The 19,779-nt window shown below is 41.2% G+C and overlaps 2 protein-coding genes across 2 annotated transcripts; one reads left to right on the forward strand and one right to left on the reverse strand.

Moving 5' to 3' along the window:
- Positions 1-1,992: 1,992 nt before the first annotated feature.
- On the reverse strand, positions 1,993-2,569 carry LOC106115219 (uncharacterized). Its single transcript, XM_013308538.1, has 2 exons — positions 2,245-2,569; positions 1,993-2,201 (listed from the first exon to the last, which is right to left on the reverse strand). The coding sequence occupies exons 1-2, from the start codon at positions 2,567-2,569 to the stop codon at positions 1,993-1,995; spliced, it is 534 nt and encodes a 177-aa protein (XP_013163992.1).
- A 2,555-nt stretch (positions 2,570-5,124) lies between these two features.
- On the forward strand, positions 5,125-15,563 carry wwk (anoctamin 8 white walker). Its single transcript, XM_013308586.1, has 14 exons — positions 5,125-5,239; positions 6,432-6,487; positions 7,888-7,962; positions 8,169-8,301; positions 8,686-8,858; positions 9,353-9,550; positions 10,448-10,579; positions 10,955-11,086; positions 11,333-11,469; positions 12,993-13,086; positions 13,753-13,878; positions 14,233-14,389; positions 14,676-14,830; positions 15,331-15,563. Exons 3-14 carry the CDS (start codon positions 7,909-7,911, stop codon positions 15,424-15,426), a joined length of 1,587 nt encoding a protein of 528 aa, XP_013164040.1. The 5' UTR covers positions 5,125-5,239; positions 6,432-6,487; positions 7,888-7,908; the 3' UTR covers positions 15,427-15,563.
- Positions 15,564-19,779: the final 4,216 nt, after the last annotated feature.

Raw genomic sequence — 19,779 nt, forward strand, 5'->3', positions numbered from 1 at the left:
GGCTTCGAGGTCCCAGGGGAGGCTACCGGAGATAAGGCACGCCGCCTCGTACGACACGGTGCGGTACGCTCTGGAGGCCCTCTGAGCCATGGTCCGCTGCGCACGTCGCAGCAGGACCATGTTGCCTTTGCTCAGGGGCCTCGTCGCCCATATGGGCGCTCCGTAGAGCGCCTTAGAGCGTACCACACCATCGTACAGGCGGCGGCACACACCGCCCGCCCCCCCGCAGTTGGGGAGCAGCCTGGCGAGCATTCCCGCATACTGCACCAGCTTTGGTGCCAGTATCCAGAAATGTTCACCGAACCCCCATTTGCTGTCGAGGACGAGACCAAGATATTTCATGGTCCCCCCGACAGCAATGGGGGTGCCGCTCACCGCGATGGAATATCCGCGGGGGGGCTTAGTCCGAGGCCCATGAAAGAACATGGCCTCGGACTTCTCCAGGGCCACGCTCAAGCCCAGAGCCCTGATGCGGCGCACTACATGGGCCGTGCCCGCAGTAGCGAGCACGCCCGCGTCCCGGAACGTTGGGCCCGACGCGGTGACCAGGGTGTCGTCGGAGTAACAAAGTACGCCGACACCCCGGAGATTGGCACCGCGCAGGACCCAATCGTATCCGATGTTCCACAGGAGCGGCCCGAGGACCGACCCCTGTGGAACACCGCACGTCATGTCCCGGCGGACTACTTGGTCCCGGGCCGGGTAAAAGATGGCCCGGTTGACGAAGTAGTCCGCCAGGACTCGCCTGAGGTACCCCGGGACGCGGTGGTACCTCAGCGCCTCCGCGATTGTCGTCCAGGGGATCGTGTTGAAGGCGTTGGCGATGTCCAGTGACACCGCCAACAACACTCCCCCCTGGCCGACAACCTCCTCGACCCTGTCCCTGAGTCGGGTGATGGCGTCGACGGTGGATCGCCCGCGACGGAAGCCGAACTGGCCGCCGCTCAGGTCGGGCCCAACCGCCTCCATGTGTGCGACGAGGCGTGCCACGAGCACTCGCTCAAACAGCTTGCACGCCTCGTCGAGCAGCACAATGGGGCGATAGGCCGACGGCGAGTCGGCCGGGCGCCCGTGCTTCCTGAGAAGCACGAGCTTGCCCGTCTTCCACCGTCGCGGGACCCTCCCGGACGCCAAGCACTCCGACAGCAGGGACAGCGTCTCCTCCTTGAGGACCGGCACGACATAAGCGAGGACCCGCTCAGAGACGCCGTCTGGGCCCGGGGCGCGGTTCTTCAGCCTGAGCCTAAGAACCGCTGCCTCCAGTTCGGCCTCGGAAACGGGCGGGACTTCCTCGCCCGCTGCGGCCGGTCCCGAAGGATCCGGCACCGCCATCCTCGGCGGCACCCACTCCTCCCTCGCCGGGAAGAGGGAGCCGACCACCTGCTCTGTTAGGAGGGGCTCGAGAGACCTGGTCAGCGGGGGAGCCCATGGTCGGAGCTTTTTGCTCACGACCTTGTATGGCCGCCCCCACGGGTCCTGGTCTAGGCTCTCGAGCCACTCCATCCAGGCCTCCTCCTTGGCGGCCTTTATGGCCGAGGTGAGCGCCGCACGTGCGGCCCGGTACGCGGCAAGCAGCGCCTCCTCCTGGTCCAGGTTCCTCCTGCTTCTCCTGCGGCTGTGGGTGTACGTGCGGCGAGCCACCTGGCAAGCTGTACGAAGCCCAGCCAGGTGGGGTCTCCACCAGTACACCCGCGTCGTCGGCAGGGCTGGACCAGCGCGTCGCATCGCCGCGTCGCAGACGCGAGTCAGCGCTCCTGCGAGCCGGTCGCACCTCGCGTCTGCGTCCAGGCCGCTCAACGACCAGTTGGCGACCCACCTCTCCACAATGGCCGCCTCCTTGGCCAGCTCCGGGTCCAGGGTGGACACCTTCCACTGTGGACCCTCTCCCGGCAAGGGACGGTCCGGCGCGACGGTCGGAGCGTCCGAGGGGGCGGAGACCATGTCGAACCGGATATAACGGTGATCCGACAGGGTCTCCACCCCCTCCTCCACTCACCACCTCCTCGTGCGGCGAGCCAGGGCGGGGCTCGCGAAGGTCAGATCCACGATGGACCCGCCCTGACTCCGCACGCACGTCTGGACCGTCCCCCTGTTAAGGAGGACGAGTCCCGTGGACACCGCCCAATCTGCCAGCGTCTCACCCCTGAGGTTTGTCGCCGGAGAACCCCACGCACTAGATTTGACGTTGAGGTCTCCGGCGACTACCACAGGGGTGGGGTGCACATCGGTCACAAGAGCGCCGACTTCGGCGAGCAATCCGCTCGAAGTCGGCAAAGCTCTTGCTCGGCGCGAAGTACACCCCGATCACTGCAACGCCGCCCAGCGACGCTAGGACCCAGCCGCGACCCTTCGTTACATTGTCGAAGGGTGCGGGGCCCGTGCGCCGCCAGGCGACGATAGCCACCGAGTCGTCCTGATCGCCCGCCCAGTCGTCGCGGGGGCGGACGTAGTACGGCTCGGAGACTATGGCTACGTCGATCTTCCACTGCGCCGAGGTTTGAATCAGAAGATCCTGTTCCGCGACACAGTGGTTGACGTTCGCCTGCAGAATCGAGACACTTTTGGCCATTATTGTTGGGCGGTGTCCATAGCCTCCACCTCGGCGGCTGCCGTAGACGACGAGGCGGGGGGTCCAGGTTTGCCCCCGCCTGTCTTCTTCTTGCCGCCTTTATTTGGAGGCCGGTTCATCGCCGGACACTTTTTGTGTCCCAGTCGATGACCGGCCTCCACGCCATCCGATACGCAAATCGCGCAGGAGGGCTCCGCCACGCACGTCGCGGCCTTGTGGCCCGGCTGGCCACACCGGAAGCACAGCGCGCTGCGGTCGGTGCAGCAGTCGCACTGCACTCCCAGGTGGCCCGGCACCAGGCAGCGGTAGCACCGCTGCGGCCGCGCCTCGAGGAGGGTTGCCCTGACCGTCGACCAACCGACCGTGAAACGGCCGGCGGCGATGATATTTTTGGCCGCCATGACCGGGCACTTCACCCAGACAGTGCCCTGGCGGCCAGGTGGGCGATTGATAACGCCCACCTTTACTCCACTCTCAGGGCAACCCCCCACCATCGCCACTTGCGCCGCTACCGCCTGGCTGGTGGCCGCATCTCCCAGGCCGGAGATACGCATCACTGCGCAGAGCTCCGGCCGGGAGACGCGGGCGACGTCTCCTATCGTCGCCCGCAGCTTGGCAGCCAGTTCGTCGGCCTTATGGCCCTTGTTGGCGCCAGCCACCTCCAAGACTCGGCCGCCGGTTCGCGCCGTGCGGAACCGGAGGCCGTCGATGCCCAGGGCCGAGAGGTCCACAGACTTCTCGGCCCTGTCCATGACGGCCTCGTAGGTCGTCATGGACCCCTCTGGCAGCGTAACGACGACTGCGGCCGATTTCAGGGCACGCAGTCGCCGTCGGGGGGCCCTCTTCCTCTTCTTCTTGGAGACGGCGGGCGCCGCAGCGGCCGGGGCCGTCGGCTTTGGGACCTTAGCCTTGAGCGCCACCACACTCCAGCCCTCATCGGGCTGGGAGGTGGCAGGCGCCGGCTCGCGCGCTGCCTCGGCCTCAAGGGCCGCAAGGCTCTTCTTGCCCTTCCCCTTCCCCTTTTTCCACGTGCTGGCACTTCATTTTGGCCGATTTCTTGGCGACGCTGGCAATAACTTCCAGCGCCGCCTCAACCGAGCGAGGTCCTCTGCGCAGCGCTCACCGGACGCCGCCGTCTCTCCGGGACCCTCGGGCATTGCTGCCCGGGCCCGGGATCGCAGCACCCGGTTCCTCTCCGCGACCTCCGCCGCCAGCTCCGCCTCCGCCTGCAACTCGAGCTCACGCTCGCGCTGGGCGTTAAGCTCCGCCTTAGCCCTTGCGAGGCCGGCGTATTCGCCCGTTGTTATGGGGCGTCCGCGCCCTCTCTTTCGCGGCGCCGTTTTGGCGCCAGCCACTCCATCTCCTCGTTCTGGCGTAAGCGATCGCTTACGCCAGAATCTGCTTTGTGGGGAGCGCGATCTTGAGCGCATGCCCCCGCTCACCTCCAGAGAGGTGCAGCTGCCACTGTCCCACTCCTGTCCTGACAGCTGCCTCTCCAGGACCATGGGTGAGCCGCACCGAGAGAGCGACGCTCGCAACTCCCGGCCGACCACACCCAAGGCCCGGTTCCCTCCTTCGACTAATGCCGCATCGTCGTGCAAATCGGTTGCCGTTTCTTCGTTGCCATGGTCGTTTGGTTTTTGTTTTGGGTTTTCCATACTAAATCCCACGAGTATGGGGGAAGGGGTGGTCCCGGCCGGCAGAGCCCCCTGTGCCGACCTCGGCGTATTTGCTGTGGAGGTCCGCCGGTATCCACAGGTTTTAACGACTTCGCTGTCGGGTTTTTATTGACTGATCCTTGTCTTGGGCCGGCCAATTAAGGCAAGCCCCCTGTCCCGGTCGCTACGCCGCTAGACATGACAACGACACGCTACGACCGAGACAGGTTGCCCGGCGTTGTCCCGAAGGACATCCCCCTAAGTGTGGGTTAACGCACCCAGGGGAACCGCCGCGCCGCGGAGTACTTCCGCCAGACCCACGTCCGAAGACCGCTGTCCAACAGGACCGACACAAGGGAGTCACTACTCCCACGCCGGCTTAGCCGACGACGACGCCGGTCTGCACCAGCTCATCAGTCAGCTCTGAAAACAGTGCCAGACTGTGTACTGGGCAGAAGCGGCAACTCGCGTGGTGCTCGAAGAGCACCGCGCCGCGGACCTTGAAGGTCCGCCATCCAACGACCCCTCACACGGGTCAGCTGGCCGGATATTGGTCAGCGACAGATGAGTTCCCTTCCTCCGTAGAGAAAAAGGAACCCATCTGCCGCGCCCAGGGTGCACCAGGTCAACCGCTTCCATTCCCCCGGGACTTGTCCCAGAGCAATCCAAGCGGCGACCCATCGTGGAGGTTTCCGTCCCTCGCACCCCATGTAGAACATAGTCTGGAAGAACACATATTATGTTGTTTTTTTTAATTCCGCCCAGACGGAGTCGCGGGGCACAGCTAGTATATAATATGAGTAAAATACATTAATATTCCATTCCATACATTTAGCCCTTATGACTATATTTTCTATGTTTATGATTATTATTACATATAATGTATTGTTTCAGGACTGGTGGGAGAATACTTTAGTATACTTCAGTTGGATCCCGCGCGCGTTGCTCGCCATCATCATAGCTGTGGAGGAGGAGGTGTACGCCAGGATCGCGAGGTGGCTCAATGATAAAGGTACATTTATATATTATATTAACAGTTTTTATAAAACAACAAATGTATTTTTAACATGAATAGTTCTCAGTTTCAATGCTAGGATTTCAATTCTGTAAATAGTTTTAAGAATTCACGCTAGATGTCACTCTTAATCTTATAAATTTTATTAGTGTTTGATATATTATAGACCAGGGGTGACCAACTAGTGCACCGTGTTACTAATATTATAAATGAGAAAGTTTGGATGTTTTTTATCACGTATCTGAAAAATTGCTTGACAGATATGGATAAAAATTGCCACAGAATAAGGGAATCGTCTGGAAGAAGATATAAGCTACTTACCTGTTTTTTTTAGTTCCTCACGAACGAAATCGCGGGCATTAGCTAATATAAAATAGGACAGAAAATGTATTTTTTTAATTATTATTAACTGAGAAATATCGTTAGTTTTATGTTTTCCCTTATAATAAAATATAATTATTGTGTCCTGAATTATTCTGTTTCATTTAAGGATTTAATAAGATTTGTAATTGATAGGTCGCATAGGATATCTTCAAATAATAGATTTCAGATTTAATCAAGTTGGTCACCCCTGCTATAGGCACTTACAAAGCAACATTTATTTCAAATATTACTAGGTAACTTATTTATATTTTATCCTTATGACGTCAGATAGGAAGTAAAAATTTAATATATTCTTACAGTTTATTTATATTTATAAATGTACTGTTCGTGTACAAAAACATAACATGAAGTAATGAACGTAACTTATGTTTTTGTACACGTATAGCACAATTTTTATTCGAAGTCTATTATGTACTCTACTAAGATAAATATTATTAGAACAAAATATACTTATAGTTAGTAAATAGTAAGAAATATCAATGTATTTTTGATTAAATCGTTTAAAATATAAAAAAATAATAATTAATTTATGAGTTATATAACTAAAACTTAATTAATATATAGTCATTGCATGGTTTGATACTATCCTAAACTTTTATTATAAAACCAAAATAAATTTCCAGCACAAATAGATAATCTAATCTAGATCTAGACATAGCTGTAGTAAATCTGTAGCTATATGTATTATAGAATGCTATATTTCTCTTTAATGCTTACCCAATGGAAACGGACACAAAAACAACATCCATTACAACGGTCTGCAACTTGGATAAAACTGCGATTTTTTTTTATCACTAAAATAAAGAAAATTATCGACTCGAAACAAAATATGAAAATCATCTGATTGTCAAAATTGCATTGGTTTGTATTTATAAAGCTGTAAAATAACAGCGCTTCGCTTTACATTAAAATAATATTCATCGATTTAATCCATCACAGCATTTTTAGCACTTGCATGTTTAATGCATGTAATTTGAATAATTGGTACATAAATAATTGTCAGTAAGCTCTCTTTAAACATCTCAGTAACACAACATTTCCATTTTGAAGTGTGTTTATGAAATTATTTAAAATTTATATGCTTTAGGGATACAGAAATCGTATAATATTCGAAGCACTCAATTGTCGACATTTGGATGTCACATCACTACGTCGTCCCATAAAATCAATGGGTGCAAGTGAGAGCGATACATTGTTCTACTCCTTCTTCGCGGGTCTCTAGTGTTGTCGATTATTCTGAACATATCGATTAGTTGCATATTAGTTTATTCAAACATTGTCATTTAGTACACGTCATTTTATAACAGTTACGAAGTTTTTTTTTTCGCAATAAATTTTCTACAATGTTGTTTTGTTTATCACTGATTTATACTTATGGCGGTATTCGTGTCATTTCTATTTACTTTAATAAAGGGGAAAATAAACACTTTTGGTAGAACCGATTACAATTGTCATGTCTAATCGTTGGTTTCTGAGTACAAAATCTCTGTATAAAACATATCATCCTTGTCATTATCTATGAGTACACAGAAATAACAATATGTTTTAAACGGATATTTTAGCCTGAGAAACCCACTGTTACACTCTTTAATGTTAGTTTTGAACTAACTGGTGGTTAATTAGCTAATACTTTAAAATGGTCTCGGAAGAATTGTTGCTAAATTATATTTAACAGTGGTAGAGCCCGCTTTAACATCTTCGCACGAATTGTCCCGGCTCGCCCGGTGAAATACCACGACCACACAGAAGACACGCGTCAAGTGGAAGCAATTTCGCGTTTCCTCTGATGAGTGTACGTCCCGGAGCCCTAATTTATTCCTCTTTCCCTTCCTACCCACTTTCTTATAACGAAAGGATGGGAAGTGGAAGTTGACTTTCCGGATGAGAGGATTCATGGAAAGGGAAAATATTTTCTTTTTGTGCATCCTCTCCTCCGTCGATTAAACGCATATGCAATTGCGTATGTCTATGGCAACGCATATGCAATTGCGTATGTCTATGGGCAAGGGTCACTTCGCTATTTCAGCGATTTCAGGTGGCCGCTCGCTCGTTTGCTACCTTGTAATATGAAAATAATAATAAGGATTCTTTTAACAATATTAATATGAAACTAACCACCAAAGATTGCTTTATTCAAATTTATTTACTGACATTAAGCACATATCGTCATTGTTGTAAATAAGTGGCTTCACTTTAATGCTTTTGATGTAATAAATATATTATAATATCGAAATAATACATTATTAATATTTGCTTTTCAGTTTCAATTCGTTAACTCGTTCATGAGTTTGTTCTACATTGCGTTTTATCTTCAGGATATGGATAAATTGAAAGAGGTTAGTGAGCAATGGTTACATTACATTTATAGATTTAAGATAAACTTTGGCTACAAATTATTAATTTTAGGGTTCCGTATCTCGAAATGAAAAAAAACGGAATCCTTATACGATCACTGTGCTGTCTGTCCGTCTGTCAAGACCCTTTTTTACTAATAATGTTTTTATAATATTAATTTAATAATATTGTTGTACTTTTTTTTTAGCAATTAGCTGTGTTATTAATAACGAGACAAATAATAGGAAATCTGAAGGAATCAGCTCTTCCCTATCTTATTGAGAATTTAAGATTGGCAAAGATTTGTGTTGATGTGTTTGGTGCTATAAGTCCTAGCAAAAGTAAGTATTTTTTTGATTTTTTAAATTTATTTTTGAGAAGGGTAGGGGGTTGATGGTAATATGCAATTGTGTAATACAGAGACCTTTTTTATTTTTTTTATTAAATGTATTCGCCTCCAGTCAGTAAATAAATACGCGTGACATTTGAGCCCTTCCCTCCTCGTGATTGCTTTTTTTTTATATTTAACGGTTTTTGTTCAAAATTAGACAATAACAAAAGGCATAAAATTAGTAATGACGTTTAAACCAGTAGATTCCGTATAATCCTCAATAATTCTCCTTCGTCCGCGCCGAATTAAAAAAAATTAAATCATCCATTCATCCATCCATCCATACATCCGAACATCCGCATTTATAATATTAATAAGATTGTATTTATTACAGTACCTTCATCAACACAAATCACCGAGTTATTTGAGAAGAGAACAAGTTCCAGCGGAGATCCGCCTGAAGCTTTGGTGAATGGTACAGATAAAGAGGCGGAGAGACGAGACTCTGAGACTGCGGTTGGACAGAAAGTTATACATCAGGCAGAGCTCGAGTCGCAGTTGTTTAAGGTGATATATTTATTTGTTAATAAAATAAAAAAAAAAACTAATAATACCCACATCACACTCTGGGGAACAATATGAATCGAATGTCACTCGTCATAATCGATCTTTTGGGCGATAGCAGGTCATAATGGAACAAGGATATGTGGGTATAAGGTAAAAACTAAACTCATCGATAAAAGCGAATCGAAACCGAGTTTAATAAAAAAAAAATAGTTTGATTACTACAGTCATTCTTTTTTTCGTTTTTGATCGGATTTAAAAAAAAATTGGGTTCAATCTTGTACAGTCGAAAATGTATAACCCAGAGTCATTGTCTGATCCATGAGCGAGAAACTTCGGTTAAAGAAAAACCTCTATAAGCGAGAAAGATTACGCTGTCCTCTTGGTCTCTCGATCAAGCTTTAAAATTTGATACAAATCTTTGGTTATAATGACAATATAATGTTTTATGAATAAAGCCATTTGATATTTGATTTGTTTAATTGTGTATTATTTAGTACGAAGGCACATTCTCTGAGTACTTGGAGATGTTGACTCAGCTGGGTCACGTGGTGCTGTTCTCCGCCGCGTTCCCCCTCGCCGCGCTGTGTGCGCTGCTCAACAACGCGGCGGAGGTGCGCGCGGACGCGTTCAAGTTGTGTCACGTCGCGCAGAGACCCTTCGGAGAGAGGGTCACCAGTGTTGGTAGCTGGCAGGTATGGTGATATCACTCCGACACATTGTACTATGCTATACTTCAAAATGACAAACTTATAAAAATATTATTTACCTTTATGGGACCTACTAGCTGTTCATGACTTCGTCGCGTGAAATTAATAAAACATAATTAGAAGTTTATGTATTCTACCAGATTATGTTCTATATGTATGCCAAATTTCAGCAAAATCCCTTGAGCTGTTTAAGAGATATATTCTAACAAACATCCATCCATCTAAACTTTCGCAATTGTAATGTTAGTAAGATATAAAAAAGCCATTGACAGTAAATTTTTCAACCAAATGTTTACAATTATCAAAATTATTTTAAGAGTGGTAGAGCCCGCTTTAACATCTTCGCACGAATCGGCCCGGCTCGCCTGGTGAAATACCACGACCACACAGAAGACACGCGTCAAGTGGAAGCTATTCCGCGTTTCGTCTGATGAGTTTGCGTCCCGGAGGCCTAATTTAGTCCTCTTTCCCTTCCCACCCTTTTCTTATAAGGAAAGGATGGGAAGTGGAAGTGGACTTTCCGGATGAGAGGATGCATGGAAAGGGAAAATATTTTCTTTCTGTGCATCCTCTCCTCCGTCGATTAAAGGTAAGCAACGCATATGCTATTGCGTATGTCTATGGGCAACGGTCACTTCGCTATTTCAGCGATTTCAGGTGGCCGTTCGCTCGTTTGCCACCTTATGATATAAAAAAAATTGGAATATTTGCATGTAATTCGCATTATTTAAAACGAAAATACATTTTATTAATTCGTCTGTCTGTCTATCCGCGCGATTTTGACGGCAATTGTACTGGAATGTAGGTAATGTGTGCTAACGATAGTAACGTAGTCTATTTTTTTATTATTTTGCGCTGAAAATATCTTTGTTATGTTTGCAGCACGCGATGGAGGCGATGGTAGCAGTGGCGGTGTTGGTGAACTGCGCGCTGATTGGTCTGTCGGGTCCCGTACACCGGCTGCTGCCTGACGCCACGCCCGCACAGACAATACTAGTTATTGTTGCTTTAGAGGTAACGTGCATTTTACTCTGTGCAGTTTTGATGTGTAGTCTGTTTTGTTAGAATAAAAGGGATGGCTAAATAAAAGTTGTAAGTTTAAGTTAACGATAGAATTAATATGATTTTGTTGTAAATGTAGTATTCGTGAGGAATCTATAAGCGAGAGTTATTTTCCAATCCCAGCGGACTCCATAAGCGAGAAACTCTTTTGAGAGAAATCTCTATAAGCGAGAAAAAAAAGGGAATCCCTTGGACTTTAATTTAAATTAGACTGTCCGTTTTCAGATCACAATGAAATATTTTAGAAAAATTAGTAAATTAACAAAAATCTGCTGATATTATTTACAAAATATAAATTTAACTTATTTTTATACTTGTAATTTTCAGCACGTGGTATTGGTGATAGTATTCGCGCTGCGCATCGCCATCCCCGAGATCCCGGGCTGGCTCGCCACTGAGATGGCCAAGGTGGAGTTCCAGAGACGAGAGGCTATAAAGAACGCACACGCACCATTGTTGGTCAGTTTCACTATACAATACTATGTTACTGGTCTTGTCTCATGTGCTTACATCGTATGTCAATTATAGCCATGTAGTAGTTTAGCAGAAAATTAAAAAAAAAACACCTCAAGGAATTTATGGACACCCCCTTATTTATTTAAAGCCGTACAAGTTAGTCTTTTTGAAGCAACCTAATTATTGCTAATATCCATCCATCCAAACTACCGCATTTATATTAGTAACATATATTTATATTTAAATCAGTCTGAGTGCACAAGTCAAGACGATGTAAGACCTTCGTCACGCGCCACTCCGCGCACCATCACACCAACAACACCAAAGCAAACAGACAAGAACAAGAAGGTCTTCATAGGCAAGATACCTGAAATACCACCATTCAGGTGAGTCAAAATAATTTAAACTTTAAATGTATGCGCGTATGGTTCATTTTTGATTATTTGCTATGTATTATTTTTGTTTTTGCGTCGGATTTGCGGCTTAAATGTTTGATTTTTGGATAGTTTATTGTGTTGTTGTGTATCAAGGATTGATTTTCACTGTTGAAAATGTTGTACGAATTGTTATTCTTATGAAAAACCGAGGACTGATGAATTATAGTAGAATTTGTATAAGGCTCCTAGGGACAGCGTAATGTTTCTCGCCTATAGAGGAATTTCTCCAACCAGTTTCTCGCTTATGGAGCAGATAATAACTTTCGCTTATCCAGTTTCGAGCTTATTTTAATAGCTATGTTAAAGCAGTGGAATTTCATAGTTATGCAAGACTTGAATCTTATGACGTCATAACCGATTTCTTGTAAAAATAAAGAGCGATATCTTTTTAAATTTTTTTTTTCGTAATTAGTGGCCAGTATTAAGTTTTTTTTTTTAATACTCGTATACATTTTTTTAACAGTATAACGAAAATATAGCATTGAAATTTATTCCATTTTCATTATTTTCTGTTCGTTAAAGAAAATAATTTGCTAAAATTTTATACCATTTTTTTTGGCCTTCCGCGCTTTTGTATTTATCATTATAGTTACGAATATTTTTTTTGCGAGCCTACATTTTGAAATGCTGCATTTTTGACATTTTTACAAAACATATAAATTTGTTTCATTCTTTTTGTTTTCAGTTAATTTCACAAGTTAATTGTACATGGATGGGTGTGTTACCGAGTTTAATGTAATATCTACATATATAAGTATTACTTGTCTAATAACGATACTCTTTGCTTCTTTAAAATATATTATTGTTAAAAAAAATCAGCCTTAAATTGTAGTTTTTCGCTTATTAATCTTAAAAATCTATAAGCAACATGTTTAAATAATTGTAACAATACAATTTCTTGCAATTCCAATGTATTCATTATTGATAATAAAATGAATATTCTATAAAATACTTTCTATTTTAAAAAATATCCCTATTAATTAAAAAAAAAACATATTTTAGGTATTTAAAAGAAAATTTTAAGGTAATTTTTTCATGTATTTAAAACTTAAAAGAGGTTTCATATTTTAATTTCCATTTTTGAATTTAAAATAGATTTTTAAATACAAAGAAAATAGGTTTAATTTGTTTGACTCTGTGAAGCCTCTTTCAAAGTGTATTCTTCAGCTTGTTCTAACTCCGACATCACCTCATCCACATTTCTTTTATTTTTAATTCTATATGTTACATCACGATGCACTTTCGTTTAGCTTCGTGTTGCTATCGGCTTTCTGTGTTTCAGCCTGTGCCTTTGTTTCAAATTCACAGATTAAACATATGTCAATCTGACACACGTCACTTTGACAGCGGTGACATTTTTCATCTAATTATTATTTTTAATCTGTGGCGTTGAAATAGTAATGATACTATGCATATTTCTTTTTTTTTACTTTTTTAATTTGAAGAAATGTGTACGTAATATAAATTTCCAGACCGAAAGCGGCTTCGATAACGGAGCCTGCTGTGACTACGGGATCTTTGCAAATGCTACAAGATGTCAGCCCAACGAAACCTATCAGACGTAAGGTACGTATTTACTTATATGCATATTCAAGTGTTTTTTTAGTTACTGTAAGTAATGTAACTAAAAAAAACGAAAAAAAAACTGTATATAAATTTGTAAAACTAATTATCTTCAGCAATAAGGCTTTATTATATTATTATGTATTCGAGTGTTTTTAGACTTAAATACGCTTTACCGCTCGCTATGCAAAACTAAAAAAAAACATTTTAAACTTATATAACTTTTTATTTATAAACTACTTTTGTCCGAAACTTTGTTCATGCGATATAAAAAAACTTGGCAAGTAGTCTATGTGATCCTCCAGACTATGTTCTACGTGTATGCCAAATTTCATCAAGATCCACTCAGCCGTTCTGGATATACCTTCTAAAAATATCTACATACATTCGCATCTTACTAACATTATAATTACTAATGTTTGGATGGATGGATAGATGTTTGTTGGTAGGTAATGTCTTAAACAGCTGCATGAATATCGCTGAAATTTGACATAAATGTAGAACATAGCCTAGAAACACATAGGCTACTTATTAAGTTTTTTTTTTTATGGCGTGGACGGTGTCGCGGGCGACAGTTAGTTTGTAATATTAGTAAGATAGGTATGATTCGTTCAACATGTCTTAGGTTAAACAGTATTTGGTAAGATATAGATGTGATGATGTTGTTAGGAAGGTGCAGGCGCTCCTCTGTCGCTGCTGGGTGTGCGAGGTCTGCGCGACGAGCCGCTGCACCGCTCCGCGCACTGCATCCCGCACCCCGCACACCACAGACCTCTCGTCAACCCCACGCTGCAGGTAACTACGATATTTTTTATTTGTGCTTCGTAGTCACGTGACTCGTTTAAAAACATCGATCAGAGCGAATGAATTCGGACTGTAAACATATGTGAAATGAATTTGATTTTTTTTGGAAGAAAAAGAGTATATTGTAATGGGACAGCTGCCCCTTGCAATTCCCATGGTTTACTTTATAATTTACTAGTTGTCGCTCGCGATTCCGTTCGCATAATATGAAAAAAAACTTAGTATGAAGTCTGTTTTCTTTCCATTTATATTAGTAAGATTATATCTAAAAATTTGACTTAATATTTTTGGTTCTTATTTTTTAAAAAATATTGGAAGTAATATGGAAAGCATCGTCGTATATAGGTGTTCTTCTCGCAGGAGTTGTCTGGGGGTGTGAGCGCGGGCTCGGAACCCGACCTGAACGCTGTGCCCGCACCCCCCGCCACAGCGCCCTCTGCAGCACCCTCGCTGGACGTCAGCGCCACCTCCAGCGAGGACGACAGGCCTAAGGACAAGAGCAGTCAGTCTACATCATGTTACACTTGTTTAATGGACTCTTAGAGAGTCATTTAGATTGGATCTCTTATATTAAAGCCTCAATTAAAGTTTTTCGCACTAAAATATTTTAACTATCACAATCAGATTGCGTTAATTGGTTTTTAAAGGAACTTTTTGTAGAGATTTAGCGAGATAACTTTACTCAAGGTCACCCTCGAGTACTACGGTACGCTGTATGATGTTCTGTGCTAACAAGACATTTGAAAGGTGTTTGCTTGAAATAATTGACTTTATTTATCATTGGTGAGGTCGTTCCCGTGCGCGTGCGGCGCTGGTGAAGCGCGTGCGGTCAGTGGCGGTGTTCTCGCTGGGGTTGCGGCGAGCGCGCGAGGCTCACGCCGCGACGGACCGCAGCGCGCACTCGCCGCGCACGCCCCGCACACCGCGCACACCTGACAAACCTGTACGTACTCACATATAGTCGTCACTTTCATTCCCTTTCACATAACAGAGGCAACGATATGAACCACTCATCTCTATAATTCTATAGGTTTTAAATGTTTTTGAAGTTCCCGATACTTAATTTTGTCACTATTATTAGTTCCAATCCTCGCCACCGCTATCAACCGCAATTGGTAGCGCTAAAATGGCGCAGATCTAAAAGGCACAAAATAAAACGGTTTACAGCCTGTCCATATATTGAGTTCAGTGATATGAACACAAGAGTCAATCGAATTCAACGACAACACACTCATTACTGATTCAATTAAAATGAATGAGCTAAAGATCAGCTCATTTTTCGCATGTGTGAAGCTGATCGATGAACTGACTCGCAGGTCAGTCCAGCTTGCAAATGCAGAGTTAAATTTAACTATTGAAAGATGTTTTATTTCAATTATTTCTAAACAACTGAAAGGGATGACAATATGTTTTTAATACAAATGTTTGGATGTTTTTCCACAGACTCTGCCGGCGCCGATGTTGGGTGGAGAGCTATCATTGATACCCATAGAACAACTCATACAAGTAGAGGACGTCAAGCCACGACAGGTCACGTAAAAGTTCATACATCAACATTCACTTGGCGAAAATACCTTCTCAAATTCTCTTTTAGCTATAAATATAATGAAATACTTGAAATTATCATGTCATAATAATATTCGATCTATTATTTTTTTTATAGACCAACAAGGCTATATGAACCGAAAAAAATTGTCAGCTCACTAGCGCCCCTCAGTAAACAACAAAAAATGTCTCAAAAACCTTTGTACAGTACAACAGCTGCAATTTTTTTGATTTTATGTTTTTCTCTATAACTAAATAGGTTTTATATATATATATATATATATATATTGACAGATCCAACTGCTATCGCTCTGCCCCACACTGGTTCATATATCCTTGTTGGACATTTTTGAATTATTTATAATAGTTTAAATTAAAGGTTCTTTATGAAATTCTTAACTGTTCAGATCTTTAATGTCTGATTTTTTAATATAGTTGTATTTTAGTATGTGTGTGTTTATATTTATTGCTGAATACATTGTTAATCGTAGGTTTCTGAGACCAAAAATATCTCTATAAAACATCGTCATCCCTGTTATTGACAAACAGAGATTGTAATATGTTTTATACCGGGATTTTGGTCTCAGAAACCAACGATAATTCATTTAACTTTAGTTATAGATAAAATGTCACTTGTTTAACCCATCACATTATTTTTATGACCATTATCTCAAGTTGTAAAAGCCTTTAATTGTAAATAATACATATTGTGTTATCAACTTTGTGGAAACATTTATTTGCTTTTATAAATTTCAATAAGAATATTGTATACATTTTTTATCAATTGTTGGCTAAATTGTATTATATTCAATTAAAGGTATAGTTCGACAAGGATATCTGACTCTTAAACTATAACAACTAAATTATAACAGCTCACTAGCGCCCCTCTGTCAATATCAATTTTTTTTTACATGTTATTCATACTATACTATACATACAAATGCCGGCAACACATCTGCGGTTCCTCTGGTATTGCTTATGTCCATAGGCGTCGTTGAATACCTCGGTGTTCTCACTGCTCGTTTGACCACTTCTGTTAAAAAAAAACTATTTGTCATTTTTTTCTTTTTATGCGATTTTCTATGTCCAAGCAGGTTTTATATATTTTCTGACAGTAATAATCGTAGTACGATAGTAGTAGCGTCTCTCATCAGGTCAGATATCCTTGTTAGATTATAGATATTGTTATTAATACAAAAGTACAAGATAATGACTAGATAATGCCACCATAGACTACGTTTAGACCATAGATAATAGATTGTACTGTTGTTGTAATTGCAAATAATGTAATAAATAGGTTTAGGTTTAGAGATTATTGTTTATGGCCTATTAATTTTTTTTTGTGTTAAAATGGTTGCATTACACTAAAATCCAAGAAAACGTTATGATTTTATATATACATATTTTATTTTAATTATTAATAATATAAAAAAAGATGGGTACAGACTTTGCTAAATATTTTTTTTTATATTTTAATATATTTTTGAAGAGTTTAAATAGTGACATATTAAAATCAAACATATTTTATCTTTCTTTTCGTATTAATTTTTTTTTAATTAAAATATGTCGTCCGTATCTTAGTATACGATTTTATCTATTAAACAGTTATCCCTACTTACCTGGGACCAATATCATCCTATATAAAAAACATCATTAATAATATCGAGTATTCGGTATACATACATATTAATAAAATTGGCGTGTCTGTATGTAATATTGGAAAAAGTACAATTTCGTATACATGATGTATTTGCTGATGGTACTAATTTTTTAAAATGTTGTCTGTATGTCTGTAATGTCGCGTTTGTTCCAACATTTTGAAAAGCTTGGCCGATTTTGACTTGAAGGCATATTGTAGAATATTTTTTTTCATTTTTCACCGACGAAGTCGCAGGCGACTGCTATGTGTACTGTTACTTTGTATTTAGCTATGTCTGTGTCCATCTTTAACTGTTTAGTTTCCACAGTCGCAACCCTGTACAAATATTTAATGCCATCCCTTTCTTTCTCTTTGAATAAAATGAGATAACATTATGGTGGGTCTTTGACTGTGGTATCTGACTGTTACATTTTTGTATGTTTGGATCCAATACTTAAAAATTATTAATCGATATTTTAATTAATTAATTGAATATGGAATGTTTTTATACGTTTAGGTGATATATATCACGTCTGTATTGAAAAGCAATCGTTTGACAATAATTTGGTATCGTTTGATGTGATTTTTCGTTGTCGAAATAATTCTCAAATTAAATATTTAATCAGAGAAACAAATAATATAAGTATCATATTGAATTGGTACAGCTTTTTATAAAAAAAATATTAAATTTATGTTTTTTTTACACATACTTTAAAATGATTACTTTTGTCCACTTTCTACGTAAAAAAAAATTCTAATGTCATCCAATGTTTATGACAGTTTGGAATAATACCAAGTGCCTTTATAACTAAATCACTCACCTCTATAAATGGATAGGCTATAAGTCGTGCCATTTTGTTCCTTTTTGATGTTCACCATTTTGATATTTTGTGTTGGTAGTGGTGAGGATTCGAATTAAAAAGAGATAGATATAACTATTAGAAACGAGTCAAAAGCTCTTATTTCAAAGCAATGTCCGATCCATTTATAGAGTTCATTGGTAGAACTCTACTGCGCTAACACTAGTATTATTACATATTGGTATCTCTTTCATTCTCTTTGAGAAAACAGAGACCACCATATGTCATAAGGCACTACAGACGGATTTTTACTACGTAATATTTGTTTCTCTGATGACTTAGTTTTACAAATCTGTCTCTGTCTTCATCTTTTTAATACAGCTAGGACTTTCCAATGTTTCCTCGTTACTTGTTAAAGTTAAGTAGATAAATAAGGCGAGTTGAAATCGATTCTTTTTTAATATCGAGACATCGATCAGTTAAGCGTTAACACAAATTATTATCTGATTTTTCTTGTCTTATTATATTTTTGAAAGCGCTTTTATTTATTTTTTAAATATTGTATTTCAGGTGACTTTATACCATTATATTAATATTATAAAATTGTATATTAAGTTTTTACAATTATTGTAAAGTTTCTTATTAGAAATTAACTTTAGGTTATGCAACTGGTTACAAAACAACAGTTAATTCGACAACAGTCAATATGAGCAAACTTTGCCATATATTTGATATTTTTTGGCCCTAACTAATATATTTGTATCTTAAACACTACGGTCACTGACCTCTATACATGGATAGGCTATGACGTGTACTAATCTGTGCCTATTTGATCTTCGCTATATTGTCGTTGACGGTTGATAAAGTTGTTGACGATTCGAACTAATAATAAATTTAACTATCAGGAACTTCAACGTTATGTTGTATACTCTTTCAAGCAATATCCTATCTATTTATTGAGATTAGTGAGTTCGGTACATTTGTATAAAAGTTTTCAAATATCTTGGCGGTTCGTTACAACTTCGAGCCGCTAAAAAGATTAAAATGATCTATACTTTGAATAGTACAGTACACTTTAAATGTGACAAGTTTAATGCTATTATAAGTATGTAATAGTTATTTAGAAGTAATTTGCTGTTTCTCTCATAAATTAATCCATTATTTTTGATATTAAGCTTTGTGCTACAATGTTAATAATTTAAATTATAATATTGCGAAGGATAGCTTTATTAAGGGTAAATACGTGTAGCTTCTGATATACGCTATTATGTTTCTGTGGGTTTCGACTGTTGTAATACTTGTATAACAACATTGTATAATAATTTATTTTATTAATTTTGAAAACTGGAAATAATTTTCTTATCCAATTGTTATAACAGTCGTGGTTAATCTAGCTTATAAAGAGTACATTTAGCTTCCATCCGTCATTACCAAGAGTTTTGTAGGTAGACAAAAAATCAATCTAAGAAACGTCCAACGAGAAATCTAGATTTTTCTGTTGCTATATGTAAGTTATATTTTTGATACGTCATTTGCATTCAGTTTTAAATTAAAAAGAAAAATCATTTCCACAGTTAGAGTTGAATGGTCACTAAGTAAGCCCCTTAGAGTAGATTTAGTAAAGAAAATTACACTAAGGGTATGCTTAACTAACCATTAAATGACTTTGAATATCGTTAATCTTGATGTTTATAGACCGACAGTCATTTGACTAGGAGGGCGTAAATTATGATAGCTCACTAGCGCCCCTCAGTCAATATAAAAAAGTCAAAAATCCTTGTACTGTAACTTTCTTGTATTACTTATATTATAGCATTTATATAATTATTTTATGTATATTACAATCTAACCGCCATAACAGCGCTTTTCTTAACAGTTCAGAGTTGTCAGAATGTTAAGTTAAATTAT

Source organism: Papilio xuthus, unplaced genomic scaffold, assembly GCF_000836235.2.
Source record: "Papilio xuthus unplaced genomic scaffold, Pxut_1.1 DF827870.1, whole genome shotgun sequence".
In the NCBI taxonomy this organism is placed as follows: Eukaryota; Metazoa; Arthropoda; class Insecta; order Lepidoptera; family Papilionidae; genus Papilio; species Papilio xuthus.